Genomic DNA, 17317 nt, shown 5'->3' on the forward strand with positions numbered 1-17317 from the left:
TAAAAATTTAAATTATTTTGATACAAATTGAATCATAAATCTTAAAATAAAAAATCAATAATGAAACCATAAAATATTTGTTTATATTTTTTTCCATATTAATATAAATAATTTAATTAAGTATTTATATTTTATTTTTTAATTTCATATATCTACTGATTATAATGTGTTTAATAAAAAATATATAAATTTTATAAAATTAATTTTTAATTTGTATAAAATTATTTATCTTTATAAAGTTGAAAAAATATTTAAGATAAAATTATAGTAAAATATCATGATATAAATTAAAATTTTAATAAATAAAATATTTAATATAAAATTGTTATAAATATTTTGATATAAATTAAAAATTAAATAATTCAGTAATTAAGAGTTTAAAGATTATATGGAAAAAATATTTAATAAATAACTGCTATAAAATAATTTGATATATATTAAAAATTAAAAAAATTAGAGTTAAGAATTAACAGTAAAATTAATAAAGAAATATTATACTAATAAAATAAAATTTTAAAAACTAAATTATTCATCATTTAAAAAATAAATTAAATTATAAATTTTATTAAATTTTAAGTATTATAATATAAATTAACTTTTAATTTACACATATATAAAACCTTATTGCTATTCAAAGCTGCGGTAAAGCTTTGTTTTATTATTATTATTATTTTTAATTTATCAACAGTAACCACTGCTGCATCACATAGATGCGTTATACTCATAAAATGTTCTAATTTGGAAAATATTCTTTTTCAATCTTTATGCGTATATAAAATATTTTTTCTTATCTTGAGTAGACAAAAAGCATCATTAAAACTTTTTGATAAGAGGATTTCTAAATACATGATTTTTAAAAATATAACGAAAATTATAAATTTATTATAAAATTTAAAATAAAAATTATATAGTTTAGAATGTTAATTTTGTATTTTAATTTTTTTTAAATATTTTTATAATTTTATATATTATGATTTTTTTCTATTATAAATATATTTTTCTTAATTTTTTTTTTTTTTGAAATAGGGGTTGGAAAAATAGAATTTTAGACTTTTCAAGGTTACAAGGGTGTACTTTCCACCAGGCTAAGTCTTGGAGTCCATTTTTCTTAACTATTTAAAACTTACTTTTTAATTTTTTAAAAGTTTCAATAAGATTTTTTAATTTTTAATCTCTTATTTTTTTATATCATTTTAACCAAATAATATTAATTAAAATTTCTTATAAAATTGAATCAGTAATTTATTACATTACACACGTAAGTCTATTCCTCCATGAAAAATTAGATATATTTTCAAATACCTTGCGCGATGTGAATTTTAAACTCAATGCAATTTATAACTTTGTCTGTGAGCGTAGCTGATGACCTCTTCCAACTCCTTATCATTGATTTAGCCATCTCCGTTTTCATTAGCATGAGACAAGGCTCGTTGAGTTCGCAGTCCAGGAACTCGGGAACCTAAGTAATTAAAGGCATTTTTAAGCTCTTGGTTGGAAAGAAGTTCGTCCTTCTCCTTTTGGGTTCTGATTCTATGTGGTAAACCAAACATTGGTGAAGAGTTTTTATTGAGAGAGAAGAGAGTAACGCTGAAAACCCAGAAAAGAAAATGGACCAAAATGGAGATTTTCCAACCAATGCATCATAGGGAAGTGGTAAAGGAAATTCTTCAATAATTATTGTTGTTTGTTATAAAAAGCAAAATTTTTGGAGATGACATAATATGAGAAGCCAAATTCCTTGTGTATGTATGCTGATGGAGAGGTTCTTCCGATCTATTTCCTCTTAGAAAAATAAAAGGATACATAATAAGTTTACTATGATTCTAATCATATATCACAACAAACTTAATTCAATGCAATAAAATTATAATGGGATGAAAGAATTATCATGTCTCACATCATCTATTTTCAAAATTAAAATGGTATATAATTAGTAAGAAAATTACTAAATAATTTAGTTTACATTAAAAAGCTATCCATACCGAACGATATACAGCTATCACAAAAATTATTAAATAGGGAGGAAATGATTATTCGTGTTGAACGAGTTGTAGTCGCCGAAACACTAACAAATTATAATATTTGAGAGTCCACCGTCTTAAATAGCAATTATATCCAATAATACTTAAAAGATATTTAGATAGATTTGAGAATGGTAAGAGAAACAATTAAATACAATACCTTCAGTTTCTCCTTATCATCTATGCGAAATCAGCTGTAATTATCCGAAATACTAATGAACCACAATGTTGGAGAGTCCAAAATAATAATTATATTTAATTCAATACAGATATCTGGATAGATTTTAATCCAACCGTTATAATTTTAATTTATTTATCATTCATTTTTCTTGCCGAATATATGTACACATATTTAGGAAATACTCTGCAACTTTCGTAGGGGAAACAATTAAGTACAACGCCTTCAGTTTCTCCTCTCGCAGGACAGCTGCAGCTTGTAAAATTCTACGAAAACTAAACCACACATCCAACGCCAGGAAAGAAGAACGACGGAGGAAAATTAGAAGAAAAAAAAACTCCCATGCAAATTTCAAAACATACATACTTAACGAAATTTATAATTTTGTCTGTAAGCGTAATTGATGATCTTTTCCAACTCCTTATCATCGATGTAGCCATCCCCGTTTTCATCGGCATAAGACAAGGCTCTCTGAGTTCGCCATTCAGGAGCTCGGGAACCTAAGTAACTGAAAGCATTTTTAAGCTCTTGTTTGTTGAGAAGTCCGTCCTTGTCACTGTCAAACTGCTTAAAGATGAGCTTTAGTTGATGTTCCTCAAAGGAAACTGAACAGCATTTACACTTGACATTGAAGAGAGCGAAGCGACACATGTTTTGGTAAGAATTTGGAGTTTGGATTGAGTCTTGGGCGATTAATTTCTGATATCTAAGGAGGGATGAGAGATTTTGGGTTCTGATTGCTTTGTGGTAAATCAAAGAGTAGTGAAGAGTTTATATAGAGAGAGAAGAGAGTAACGCTGAAATCCGAGAAAAGAAAATGGACCAAAACGGAGATTTTCCAAACGAATGCATCTTGGGGAAGTGGCAAAGGAAATTCTTCAATAATTATTAATGTCTGTTGCAAAAAGCAAACATTTTGGAGATGACGTCATATGGGGGCCAAACTGCTTGCGTCTACATGCTGATGGAAAATAGAAGAGGGTCCTTCCAATCCAGCCACTGTATTTAAATAAAAAATTAAACATATTTTTTTGGTTAATTAAATTTTGGCTAGGAATTAAATTCACAATTTTACTCCATCTCTTTTTTTTGAAGATAATGGCAAAAAAAACACATTTCTCGTATATATTTTAAATAAAAAAGTACTCAATATAATTTTTACTAATTATTTAAATTTATTTATATCTTTGAACTATAAAATTTCGCCAAAATGTAACGTATATATCATCCTAAATATTTTTTTAATAAATATATCTGAAATTTTTTTTCATATTAATTTTTTAATTTGATTTTATTTATTTATAATTTCAAATAATACATTTTTAAGTTGATAATTTATTTTTCAACATTTTTTTAAAAATTATTATAGTTCATAAGTGCAATGATGATATTATTTAAAAAAAATTATTAATCATATTTATCATATCTACTCTAATTAAATTTAACTTTTTTTTATTAATTAGACTTAAATGGCTTAGTAAATTTATAATTAGTCTTTCAAGTAAAGAAAATTATAATTTTTAATTTTTTAGTGATAATATTATTATAATATTTATTACTTATAACAATATAAAAAAGTATTAAAAAATAAGTTATTGACTTAAAAATATATAAATTAAAAAATTAAACCAAATTGAAAAGAATATTCACTTTAGGATATATTTATTAAAAAAATTAGAATATAATTAAAAAAATGATAAAATTTAGAAATTTTTTTTATAAATATAGAGTTATATTAAAATATTAATTTGGAACGTTGACCAAGATAATAATGTGCATTTTGTTAAATTTAAAAGTTTAAATTAACTATAAATTAAAAATAAAATATAAATAAATTTAAATAGTTAATATAATATATATTAGTTTAAAATTTTAGTTTAGAATATATCAATTAAAATGCAAAAAGTTAAGTTTTTCTTAAATTTTTTTACTTTTTTTTGCAAGGTATCTTCAAAATTTTTTTCTTAAGATTTATTATACTCTTTATAAATAAAATCCAAAAAAAATAAGATTCAGTATCCATGAATTCAATATAAATAAATTCAAAATTTTAATACAAAGTTTTATTAAATACTCGGCTCTTAATTAAGATGCTGAAATGTTTAAAGGGTTAGACTGAATTTTGAGAAGATTCAAACAAATCTAATCAAACTTTTAAAAAATTGTCATCACTGAGCGCCAATAGATCGGCTAACACTATCGAATTCTAAAAAATTTGGCGGTCAAAGTCAAAACCGTAAATTCAACCTTGAAATGTTGAATTCACAGATTCGACAAACAACTTGAGAAGAATTGGTTGCAATCCCAAAATCATAAAATGATGACTCTAATAGTCTATACTCACAAGAAATTTGGGGTTTAATTTGAATTAAAATAAAATCATGATAGCTTATAAAAAAGAGTATATGTTACTCTGTCAAGTATTTGTTATCATACATCATCAATTATAATTAAGTATAGGAGATATTACTTAACACACCCGATAATCTCTTTACTCTTATAAATTTTTAGAGACTCTTAACTCTAAAAAAATAAAAAAAAAATTAATTTAATTTGAAAAATAAAATCATCAATTTAAATTTTCATGATAAAATAAAAAAAAATAACTTGATGTTACTTGGGTTGGGGTTGGGGAGAGGAATTTACTTCCCTTATAGAGGGGAAGTAAAACATACCAACTTCTCGGGAAATTAACAACTAAATAAAATCAGATATCATATTTCTTAGGAACTCGAACTTCCCTTTCCAAGTTACTCCCAACCAAATAAATCCTAAATAATATTTATTATTAAATTATTTTCAAAATTTTCAATATAGTATTAAATTGACATATATTACTAAGGTAATAAATACATTATTATTTAAACGTTAACTTATAATTTAAAATAGCAAACATATTTTATCCTTTAAAGATGGTAAAAGTATTAAATAAAAAATATATTTAATATCAATTTGACATGAATAAAAATAAAATTAATTTATTGTGTTAATTAAATTAGAACTAATTAACTTCATTTTTATTGATTATATATACGCTTACGATCCACGCTCGAGAAAGAAACATACAAAAGGTCTACTAAAGTAATAATATTTTGATCAAAAGCTATTCCTACACTACAGGAGGAGCCAGTAATTCTACCCAACACAAGCTTAAAATCTTAATTCCTCATCTCTACTACCTTTGCTAACAATGAGTACAATTTTATATAATACTAGTGAAGGACAAAAAAGAAAAGAAAGCACCCATTTTGTTTCAGCAAGCTGGGAACTCTTGTGTAAGTTCCAAACAACTAGGGCTGCTTGACTATATAATTTAATTCAAAAGTATAATCTATTATTTTTGAATCCATATCAATTTTAGAATAAAGGTAATATGCCATTTATAAGAATTTTAAACATTCATCTCTCTTAATTAACTTTTGAAATAAGTTAGACATAACTTAAATTTAATATTGTATTATAATTTTATTGATATTAGATTTCTCATAAATATGTCATCGACTTAATTTTAGACATATCAAGTAGTTAAGTCTAGGGGTGAGCACTATTCGGTTTAAACCGAAATAACCGACCGAACCGAACCGAATTAAAAATTTAGTTCGGTTTTATTTTTAATTCGGTTCGGTTCGGATTTAATTTTCTAAAAAATCGGTGATTTCGGTTCGGTTCGGTTCGATTTTAGATTCAAAAATTTCGATTAGACCGAACTGAACCGAAATCACATATATTACGTTGTTTTGAAGTGTACCCTTATATTTGCCCTAAATCTAAAAACTGAGAGTTCACGCTATCCATTCCACGCCGCCTCACATCACACATGCCTGTGCCTCTTCTCTGAGCATTGAGCTCCACCACTTCCAGCAGGTCCACTGTCCACTGTCCACCGTCCGACCTCCACTCTCCTCCCGACATCTCTAGTCTCTCTCTCCACTCTCCTCCCGACATCGACCGATTAACCATCGCGGCTAACTTGGGTCATCGATCTTCACTACGTTGCGGATGCGCGAGTCGCGACTTAGTTAGCAACGCCGACTCCTCCTCATCTCAGTGTTGCGCTCAGAGAGTCTCTGTCACTGGTGGATTTGTAGTTTTCTCCCAAGGTTTTTTCAATTTCTCTAGCTTCTAACCCAAATCCTCTCTCCTGGTACTTGCTTCTTTGTGTTGTTGACATGTCTCTGTCACTGGTGGATTTGTAGTTTTCTCCCAAGGTTTTTTCAATTTCTCTAGCTTCTAACCCAAATCCTCTCTCCCAGTACTTGCTTCTTTGTGTAGTTGACATTTTTTTCGCTTTCTGATGTGTTGCATGCAAGAAGAGCCTTTTCACGGCCTCCACGCAATCGTCGGCGTCGGTCGTCGCTCTCCAGTCCATCGGCTCTCCGCGCCGTAAGCAACTTGGTTGTTCTCAATCGGTTCGACCAATTGAACCGACCGACCGAATCGAACCAAATCGATTTGATTCAATTCGGTTATTCCTCTTATTCGGTTCGGTTCGATTTGTGTAAAATACTACAATTCGGTTTTTGGTTTTTTCGGTTCGGTTCGGTTTTGAACCGAACCGACCGAATGCTCACCCCTAGTTAAGTCGGCTCGATATGAAGAAAAGAGTAAAGATACACATAATTGATACTTTCAATCCAAAATAATTAAAATTAAAATTTAATCAGTGATATATCCATATAAAGTAAAGAGTGAAGAGCTATTGAGTCGGTTTCGAAAAGATTCTAGATAGCTATTTGCTTTGATGAGGTGAAATAAAATCCCAACAAATTGAAAAGTGTTCATTCTTCAACTGTAGATTTATTCCAACTTATCCAGATTGTGGGGATAACATTGATACTTTGATAATATATTAAATATGTAGTAGATCTTCTTGGAATGTATGCTGAAGAAAAGTATTTACAATGGAAACCGAAGCTTTTCCACGTATGCACTTACAAGAAGAGGAGAAATTGGAAAATTATTCAATGATCCCCAAACATGATTTTTTTTTTTTCTTACATTTTGAATTTAACCTTTCGCTACTAATTGCTATAACAAGGTGGTCGTTGCATTGAATACATGTTCAGTGTAATAGAGCTTATTGTAGAAGTTGATGTGGGGAAGAATTCTTCATGTGATTAGGAGTGTTCAAAGAATGAACGTTAGCAAAATTCAAATAATTAATAAATTACATCAAATCGAATCAAAATATTTTATTTTAGTAGATTATAACTAATTAATTCTCTCAAATTTTATTCTCAATTATTTTACTCATTTAGTGATTAATTTTTTTCTTTTTTATATAATTAACTCTAATTGATATTCAAATTCGAAATATCTAAATTTTAAAAATAATTTCAATACCCATGAGTTAAATCATAATATCAAATTTTCATAGGACAGAATTTATGAAATAAAATAGAATTACTAACTTCTACCCATCAATCAATTCGGTTCACTATAGAAATGGAATTACAATATTTACATTCACAAATCACAAAGATTAGCAATAAAAACAAAAACAAAAACAAAAACGGTAAATCTATATTCAAGAATTTATTAGAATTAGTTCCATTCTAAAATTGAAAAAACAACAACCAAAATGTAAGTAATCAAATAAAAATATGCCTAAGTACTCAATAATAAAACAAATTTATTCTCACATACAGAAGAGCAGATGAAAAAGAAAGAAAAAGAAAAAGAAAGAAGAAGAATCATCACATGAGTATTTGTCCCTTCTTATCATGTTGTCATCAATTTAGGATACATGCGCGTATTCAGTTGATTTGATTTAAAATCGAACAGTACTGAATAAATTAAAATATTTATATTTATGAAAACTAAATTGATTTTGAATAAAAATTAATTTAAATCAAATCGATTTGATTCGGTATGGTTCGGTCGATTAGACTTTTTAATAAATTTTTTATTTTTTTACCTTAATTTTATTTTAATATTCTAAAATTCAATTGAAATATTTCAACTTTGTTTATGGTCTAATCTATTTATATTATGAAAAAAAAAATACTATTAATCACTAATTGATTCGGTTCGCTTTTATTAATTTTTTACTGATAAAAAATGAATCGAACTGAAATAATTAAAATTTTTAAAAATAAAAATTAAATCAAATCAAATCGAAAAGAATAAAAATCAAATTAAATTTCTAAATTAATTCGATTTGATTAAATTTTTTATTTAAATCGAATAATGCTCGGCCAAAATCACGGTCAAAGGAAGAGAAGACTGGCCCACACTATAACCCCAACTCACAGAGGAAGGAGGAAAAGAATGACCAACACTATAAGAAATATTAAAATTACCAATAAAATTTTTGCTGTTTAAAATATAAAATTTATTGCTATAAATTTATAGTATTAATATAAGATTGCAGCATATTACTATTATAAAATTATATATAAAAATATTTTATAATAAAATTATAATTATTATTAAAAAATAGCTTTTAACAATAATAAATACTGTTATTAAAAAAAAATTTCAACATTCATAATTTTTATTAATGCTATAAAATTATGATTTCGGCTAAAAATTAGCTATTGACAACAAAAATTATTACTGCAAAAAAATAATTTAATAATTATCCACAATTTCATGTATTATTAATAACAATTATTCATATTGTTGTTGTATTAAATTTTATAGTAGCAAAATTAATATTTGTAAAAAGTTTTGCTGGAAAGTTTAATATTTGTTGTTACGTAAGGAAGTGAGAATTTTTGGGTCGAAGTTCATTCCAAATGAAATGTGGCAAAAAGAAGAAGAGTGATGGGTTTCACAGAAATGACAAATTAAAGAAGGTAAGGGTGGAAGAGATGATGTTTACATATGGGATCTAAACGACACAGGCATTAAAATTTCGTGTTAGTTTGATTTTTCTTTGATTTTTAATTTAAAGAACGAATCGAACTAAAAATCAAAATTTTTTAAAAAATTTATAATTAAATTAGATAAATAAAAATATTTAAATTAAATCGATTTAATTTAATTTAGCGTGCAATGATTCTTTTTTTTTTTCACAAGGTAATGTGGAATTAGTTAGAGCACTTACGTATAAGAGGCTTCTTCCTGAAACAAACTGAAATTGAAACAAGTAGTGGACACTAGCATCTCTAATATTCTGATGAAAAAAGAATCCCTCCATTAATTTTTCATGATACAACACATGAAACCGCAAGATATTTATTTAAAACTTTATTTTTTTTCCCATTTTTGGTTTTAAATAATTTATATTAATTAATTATTTATTATTTAAGCGGGTTTATCTTTGTGATTAAGCTCAAAATATATATGTGAACTTGGCAAAAAGACAAATCCCATGTTGCTAATTCCCCTTAAATTAATTTACTCTGTTTTTTATATTATTTTATTCATTTTTTATTAATTATTTTAAATTTATTATCCATTTTTGCAGATTATAATAACATGTATAAATAAACTATTATAGCTTTCTTTAATTTTATTTTATTTTTAAGAAATCTCATAAAATAATTTTTAATATTTAATAAAATTTAATGTATTTAAAATATATAATTAAAAAATTAATAAAAAAATATATTTTTAATATATATATATAAATATATTTTTAATATATATAAAAAAATAAAGTGAATAAAATTATGAAATGGAGAAAATATTTTTTTTTACCTTATGCAACTTGATTATTAATGAAATTAATTTTATTGTCTGAAAAAAAATGCGTTACAATGAAGAAATTATTGTCATCAGGTTAGTTAAATTGAAGTCCAAATTAAGGTACAAAGGCAGCTTTTTATTGTCGTTTTTGTCTTAGTTGTGTTTCACAAGTTAGCGCTGAGGATAAATTTATAGTATTTATTATTAATAATTAGGGCGAAATAGTATTTAATTTAAATTAAAAAAATTAATTAAATTAAATTAATTTAAAATTTTAATTTAATTTTTTTATTATTTTAAATTGTTTTAATTTTAATTTTAAAAATTTTAATTATTTTAATTCAAATCGATTTTAATTAAAAAAAATTAAAAAATCAAACTGAATCCATAGTTATAATAATATAATAATTTTATAATATTGAGGGATCATAATTAATTAAAATATTTTAATTAAATTTTAAAATATTAAAAATAAAATATAAAAATAAAAAATTCAACTGATTAAATTAAATTAAATTAAATTAAATCAGATTGATTTGATTCAAATTAATTTCTATACAAAATTAATTTGGTTCTATTATCATCAATTTAAAATTTTAATTTTTTATTTATTTACTGAATATTTACTTAGTAATGGGTATTATATTTAATTAATTTATATATACTTAATTAAATTTTTAATAACTCATCGTTAATGACATTACTAACACCTTAATCCTTTTCTTGATGGATAAACCTCCGATTTTTTTTTTTTTTTACGAAAAAAAATCCCTCCAAGCTATATTTAGCGGTGTTGCCAAAAACAATATATCTCAAACAGAGGCCCAAATGGCAAAAGTTATACCTTTAATCATGCCTCTGAATAATCACAGATTGGGCTTGTTTCTTATTTATCAATAGGGTGTGGCAACGAGAACCTAGTTGATATTACCATGAATTTAATATTACTAAATTAAATATTTACATTTCAAATATAGGATAATTTATAATATAATCCATAAAATTTAACAAAACCTACAGACTAATTTCTAATATTTTAATAAAAAATAATTTAATTTCTAAAATATTACTACTAATATTTATTCATAATATTAAATATTTTAAAATTATTAGTAAATTGTTATTATAAAGTATTACTTTTTATATTTATCATAAATTTTTGATTGATTATGTTTGATATTTAAAAATAATATATCAATATATATTAGAAATTTTTAGGTTTAAAAAAAATATTTGTTTTCACATATAAAAAATTTTGAAAAAAATCTCGTAAAAGAATAATTTTTCGTAATTTAAAAAGTAAAGAGTTTTTTTAAATAAAAAAATACTTAAATAGTAATTATAAAAAATATTATTAATTAATTCTAAAATAATTTATTAAATTAATAAATTAAAATGTAAAATAGTTCAACTTTATAATTTTATTGAATTAGAAAATTTTATAATTTAATCCAATTAATTAAATTAGAAAAAAAGTTTAAATAAACAATATTCAATTATTATTATTATTATTATTATTTAGAAAATCAATAATTTCAGAATAAATCTAAATAAAAATATATATTAGTATAATATATAGTACAATTATTTTATTTTAATTCCTTACAAATATAATGCGTTTATTATTATATATAGAAATTTATGAATTTAATTTTATATAAAAATACATTTAAGACTTTTATATTGAATATTTGTATCAAACTCATGTGAATCATATATAAGTTTTGAGATAAATAATTAATTTAAAAAATATTAAATATTTGAAAATGAAAGATAAATTAATCGCTGACATATAAAATTATTAAATTACTATCATACAAGTAAATAAACTATGAATGAAAAATTCTGAATAATTATTACATTAATAAAACAATTTAATCTATTTAAAACGGGATGAAATTAAAATATAAAAATAATTATAATTAAAATATTAAATTAAAAAATTTATACGGGTATTCCTCTAGTTTACCTTCTACGGTATGAACACGCGCTTTTAGTTTCAATTGCGAGACACGTTCATATTTATTGGACTGTGCTTACAGTATTCCCATTTGACTGTGGTAATAAGATTTCCACAATCGCAAGCATAAACTTAAATCGAACTCTCCGTCCGGTGCGTTTCCTCTTTCCTTCTTGTCGAAAATGGAACCCACTAATCCCTCAAACCCTCTTTTATCTCTCTCAACATTCATCCACCAGCACTGCGTCCGGCTGCGGGCCGAGTTTGCCACTCGGCTTGGCGACACCACTCGAGCCCTAGCCTCCAACCTTCCGCCGGGGCCAAATAACAGGAAACTTCGTCCGGCGCCGCTTTTCGCCTCTGTGTCGCAGCCGAAGCACTCTACAGCTGCCGGCACTCTGAGCCCAGAACACGTGGCGAAAACCCTTGCCGGAACTTCTGTATTCACAGTGAGCAATACCAACAATGAATTCGTGCTCATCTCCGATCCTGATGGATCTAAGTCAATTAGCCTGCTTTGCTTTCGCCAAGAAGACGCTGAAGCCTTTCTCGCTCAGGTCAGTACCTATAGAATGTACGCATACTTCTATATATATAAATTGTATTATGATTTTCTCCTACATTTTTTCTCTGTTGTCATTTTCTTTTTATTTGTTAAGGTTCGGCTCCGAAGAAGAGAATTGCGAAGTGAGGCTAAGGTTGTGCCTATCACTCTTGATCAGGTAACTACTTCCAGCTTAATCTAATTTTCCTCTTCCATGGATACATTGTGTAGATTATAGACGTTTCCATTGCAATTTTGAGCTTAAATGGTGATATAGTATGAGACTTGCTTGCTAGAGTCCTAAATATAATGAAAGAGTAAAATGACGTCTATTGATATGTTTCTTACTTGTTCCTTTGCACATAGAGTGATTGTAAATTGGCTTGTGGTATATTCAAAGTATTCTCTTCATTAGCTGTTGTTATTAAAAACTATAGGAAGACTACTTCCAGGCTGTGCAAATTTCATTAGACTTGGGTTGATGATTGGTGACTGTATTTGGTGGAAACGAATTTAAGATACTGTGCTGTCTGTATCCTATTGTTAATTTATCATAAATTATGACTTATGTACATGTTGTCATGGTCTGCTTATCCAAATTTATGCAATTATTCATTCTCATGTTGTCATATTCTGCTTATCCAAATTTATGCAATTATTAATTCTTTCAGTTATAAATTATTTGCCCTCTTCATGCATTTTAACTATACATTTTATTTTCGTTCTTGAATGTTATAGGTGTACATGTTGAAGGTTGAGGGAATTGCATTTCGGTTTTTGCCTGATCCAGTTCAAATAAGGAATGCATTAGAGGTGAGTTCTCATGAGTGTTTCTCAAATATTGCCTTTTAATATAGATTAGTTTCTCAAATTTGGCCATTTAAATAGACCATAAATATAATGCAGCATTATCTATTGCCTCTAGCCACACACTGCTACCACAAGTCATTCCCATTTGGTTTAGAAGTACTAAATTGTGTCAGATTGTAACTTGATTTTAGAAACTGAATAGAATACATGTACAAACTTTGCTATTAGTTTCTTGGTTTTTTTTTTTTTTGGAGTTTCTTGTTTATGCAATTTTTTCTGAGATTGTCATGCTTTGGCCTCTTTTATAAGGTCTGATAGACCCTAGGAGAGCAACTCTGTTTAAGGAAGCTCCATATTAGGATCCATTGTATGCCTTCCATCAGTATGTGTAGAAGATAGAGAACAGGTACAGGATAATACTTGAGGGGTTTACTTCTTATTTAGATTATGTGGGAGAGCAATTTTAACCAGAATATGTCTTGCAATTCTGCTAGGATTTAAAAAGTGATGGTAAAATAGCAATTTGTATATGTTGTGTTAAACCTGAAATATTCATATTCTCATTATTTTACCAGCTTTACTACATTAGAGTAGTGATAGTCTTTTGTGTTTATCAGCTGAAATCTTCTGACACCAGGAGCAGCTTTGATGGAGTTCCTGTTTTTCAGGTATGCCATAAACTCTGTTGCATATATAGTCCATCGCTTTAACTGGAAGCATGCATAGAGTTGATTCAAGGATTGAATGCCTCCAAATCCATAATGCATGTGCATACATACATTTGCATGCTCATTTGTGTCAGGGACGTGCATATTCTGGTTTACTTAGCTACATATGTTTCCAGTAATCATTTTCCAATACCACTATATGTCTCAGGTACAGGGGCCATCTAGGTTTCCTTGGCTTTTTAAACATTTTCTCTTTGTGGGTGTGAATATGTAATGTTGTGCCAGATTAATGTTGTCTCATGAACTATCTGTCTGCAGTCAGACCTTCTAGTTGTGAAGAAGAAAAACAAGCGTTACTGCCCAATATATTTCTACAAGGTGTGTTTGACTCTCTGAGCTCCATATGGTTGCTATAAAAATTTTCTTGGTGTACATCATTTTTAATATTTAAGTATGACTGCATTGTTTCCTGGCTATCTCTTCTTGATATACAGGAAGATATAGAAAAAGAACTGTCAAAAGTTTCAAAGGCATCAAGGGGGCCAGGTCTTGCTCAACACATTAGGGTATCAGATATGCAACCACTCTCTTTTTCTGCTTTGTCGTATAGAAAAGTTTGATTTCAAAATGCCGAGTAAATACATGCACACACACTTCCATGAGCACTCACTAACAGCCAATGAGATGCATTTTCTTTTCATTTATCATACACGAGCTATATTTAGAAAGAGATGGAAGTTTTAACAAGCTGTAGTATTTTCAGATGTGATGGGAAATTAAGTTTGCCACTTCAATAAAATTATGGAACGGACTCCCCTGAAAATAAACCTGTATTTTCTCCATGTGGGTACCTAATAGAAAATTGGCTCTAGCAACTTGCACGGTTATTTCCTGCATTTTGAAATGAGAATGATTTGATGAAACTGCTGAAATCTCCTAGTGTGATGGTAAAGATTGAGTTGATTTCATTTTTTTTTTCAAATTATTAATAAATCATGTTTGAATTTGCATATATAGTTCTTGATTCAATTTGTTTAAACAGGTGGGAAGTTTAGAGGATGTTTTGAGGAAAATGGAGGTAACATATCAGATTGTAAGAATACTTGTCCATTTCGTTTAAGAAAATTGGGAATTGAAATTGTGCTCTTTGGTCTGATGTAGATGAGTGAGAAGAACTCAGGCTGGGAAGATCTAATTTTCATTCCACCTGGTAAAAGCTATTCTCGACACATTCAAGAGGCGGTTAATGTATGATGCATTTGATTTGTTACTCCATCAGACCATGTGAAAAGGATTAAAAAGCAGTAAATGTGTTACATCTTCCCAGATTCGTAATGAAGCAGGTTGGCCATTATAACTTAAGCTAATTGCCTCCTTTTCTCCTCTCTTTTTCTCTCTGTGGCCTATACTTAGAAATGAGGTCTCAACAAAGTTGAAAATTCCTTCACAGGTGTGGTCTGGAGTAGCATTGAGAATAAAAAAGAGATAAATTGTCACTTTGAAAAGGAGCGAAATATGAGATTTGACTAACATTCAATTCAGTGAAAGAGATCAGTAAACTAACCCTAGATGCTTGACATATGCAAACTTGCTGCAATGTCTTTGTGGTATCAGGTGTTGACGCTCTGAAATTATCAAGAGATTGTCATATGGTTCAGTCAATGAAATGGCAATTTTTTTAAATGTTTATCCCTTTTCATACTTGTAGTTTGCCTGAGGTTATTAACAGATAATGTTATATTATATTGTACATTTTGCATAAATGGAGTGCATCATTTGATCTAGTCAATCATCCTTGCATAGGCAACTTTGCTAAAATGAAGTATATGTAGGATTCTTCTATGCCTTTACTGGGATTAATTCTGATCATTATTCTTTAATTTTCTTTCCATCACCAATTATAATCGAGGTTAGATTCAGTTGTTAATGTTGGAACTGGCATTATTATTTGGAAGACCTCTGTCTGTCTATCAAATAATTGGGGAATTTGAACAATGTTAAACATGATATAAAGAGGCCAAAAACACCCAAAACAGTAAAGTTATGGAATGTAGCCGTGATATCATGCCATTTCCCTATTGGCTTGCAATATCAAGTCATATGTCAATTTATGATTGGCTTGTCATTTATAGGATATCCTACATGGAATAGCTGATGTGAAACTGAAAACAATGGGTACTCATGGAGTCACGGGCATTAATATATTTGGTTCAACGAACTTATTATTAGCCGTTTTTATTCAGGTTAAAGTTTTTTAATTTAATGGTTGTCTAAACCAACTGGATGTATGCCATATTAGTTGAATATGTAAAGAATTTATATGATACGCATTGATGATGTTATTAAACTATAAATCTAGAATTGTTACCTATCCCAAAAATAAAAACTATAATTACTGGAATTCTTGTAATTTTTTATTAGTCTATGTTATTTATTTGTGAATTATGTTATTTACATCGTTACATGTAAATAACATAAATTTGTCAAGATTTTTTTCCCTTTAGACATGAACTAATTGTGTCACGAGTTCAATTAGTGTAATTGAACACTATCTCATTAATGGATAATTACTAGATACTATTTTAAAAACGTATAATTTAATCCTTTACATTTAATGTCATTAACTATTTGGTTTGTTCATTTTTACCAATTTAATGGTTAATCAAAAGATAGGTAAATGACTGAGGGACTAAGGGCGTGAATTCAGTTGGTTCGGGATCGAAAAACCGAAAAATCAAAGAAGCTTTTTGCTCCAACTGAACCAAACCAAAAGTGTTAAAAATAACCGAATTGAATTGAATTGAATAATGTCAGTTCGGTTCGGTTCATTAAGAATCGATTTCATTAAAAAAATCAAACCCAATATGCCCAACTCTCCCATCCATTCCACTCCTATATCTAGAAATCTGAAAGAGCCAATATACTCAACAAGGCAATTACTAATGAAGTACTCACAAAATGAATCAAAATGCAAAATAATCAAAACTCAAAGAATACATACCAAGACATATTACACAAGTAAAATTTTAAACATCAAACCCAATATACCCAACAATGCAATTAACAGTAAATTACTCATAAAATGAATCAAAATGTAAAATAAGTTAAAGCTCAAAAGAATCCAGATCAAGAAACATTACACAAATAAAATCTAAAATAACAAATCAACTCTATACAAAAGAAATTTCTCTACACAAATATACAACTACCATAAGTATTACAGGTAATTGCCACAGATATGGAGAAAAAACAAGATGCATGTGCTAGTGAGAAGACCCAAAAACATCAAGTTGTATGGTTGCAGAAGAAGAACTAAACACTGCAGACGAGAGCAAGATGGCAGTGAAATACAAGCTGAACAATACTGCCATTTGCAATAAAGGTATTTGTTTCGAAATTCCGTTTCTAATGGTAAAAGGATTATCACATCCTTTTATCTTAAGAAATCCTTTCTAACATATGTTATATCCGATTAAAAAGGTATCGGAAGACGAAATAAGT

At 27.5% G+C, this 17317-nt stretch overlaps 1 protein-coding gene across 2 annotated transcripts; it reads left to right on the forward strand.

Moving 5' to 3' along the window:
• The first annotated feature begins 11898 nt into the window (after nucleotides 1–11898).
• LOC110614377 (protein TIC 22, chloroplastic) lies at nucleotides 11899–15605 on the forward strand. Of its 2 annotated transcripts, none has more exons than XM_021755896.2 (9): nucleotides 11899–12351; nucleotides 12454–12516; nucleotides 13077–13151; nucleotides 13766–13816; nucleotides 14135–14194; nucleotides 14311–14382; nucleotides 14859–14894; nucleotides 14978–15159; nucleotides 15267–15605. In XM_021755896.2, exons 1-8 carry the CDS (start codon nucleotides 11977–11979, stop codon nucleotides 15068–15070), a joined length of 825 nt encoding a protein of 274 aa, XP_021611588.1. In that variant the 5' UTR covers nucleotides 11899–11976; the 3' UTR covers nucleotides 15071–15159; nucleotides 15267–15605. The 2 variants fall into 2 exon arrangements, with proteins under 2 accessions (XP_021611588.1, XP_043812296.1); XM_043956361.1 differs by lacking the exon at nucleotides 15267–15605 and adding an exon at nucleotides 14580–14763 and having other exon boundaries at nucleotides 14978–15084.
• The last annotated feature ends 1712 nt before the right edge of the window (nucleotides 15606–17317 follow it).

This window comes from Manihot esculenta, chromosome 5 (assembly GCF_001659605.2).
Source record: "Manihot esculenta cultivar AM560-2 chromosome 5, M.esculenta_v8, whole genome shotgun sequence".
Classification (NCBI taxonomy): domain Eukaryota; kingdom Viridiplantae; phylum Streptophyta; class Magnoliopsida; order Malpighiales; family Euphorbiaceae; genus Manihot; species Manihot esculenta.

Coding starts and splice junctions, on each gene's coding strand:
- LOC110614377 (XM_021755896.2), top strand. CDS start 11,977: ATGGAACCCACTAATCCCTCAAACCCTCTTTTATCTCTCTCAACATTC. Junction 12,517..13,076: donor TGCCTATCACTCTTGATCAG/GTAACTACTTCC, acceptor TGAATGTTATAG/GTGTACATGTTGAAGGTTGA. Junction 14,195..14,310: donor GCCCAATATATTTCTACAAG/GTGTGTTTGACT, acceptor CTTGATATACAG/GAAGATATAGAAAAAGAACT.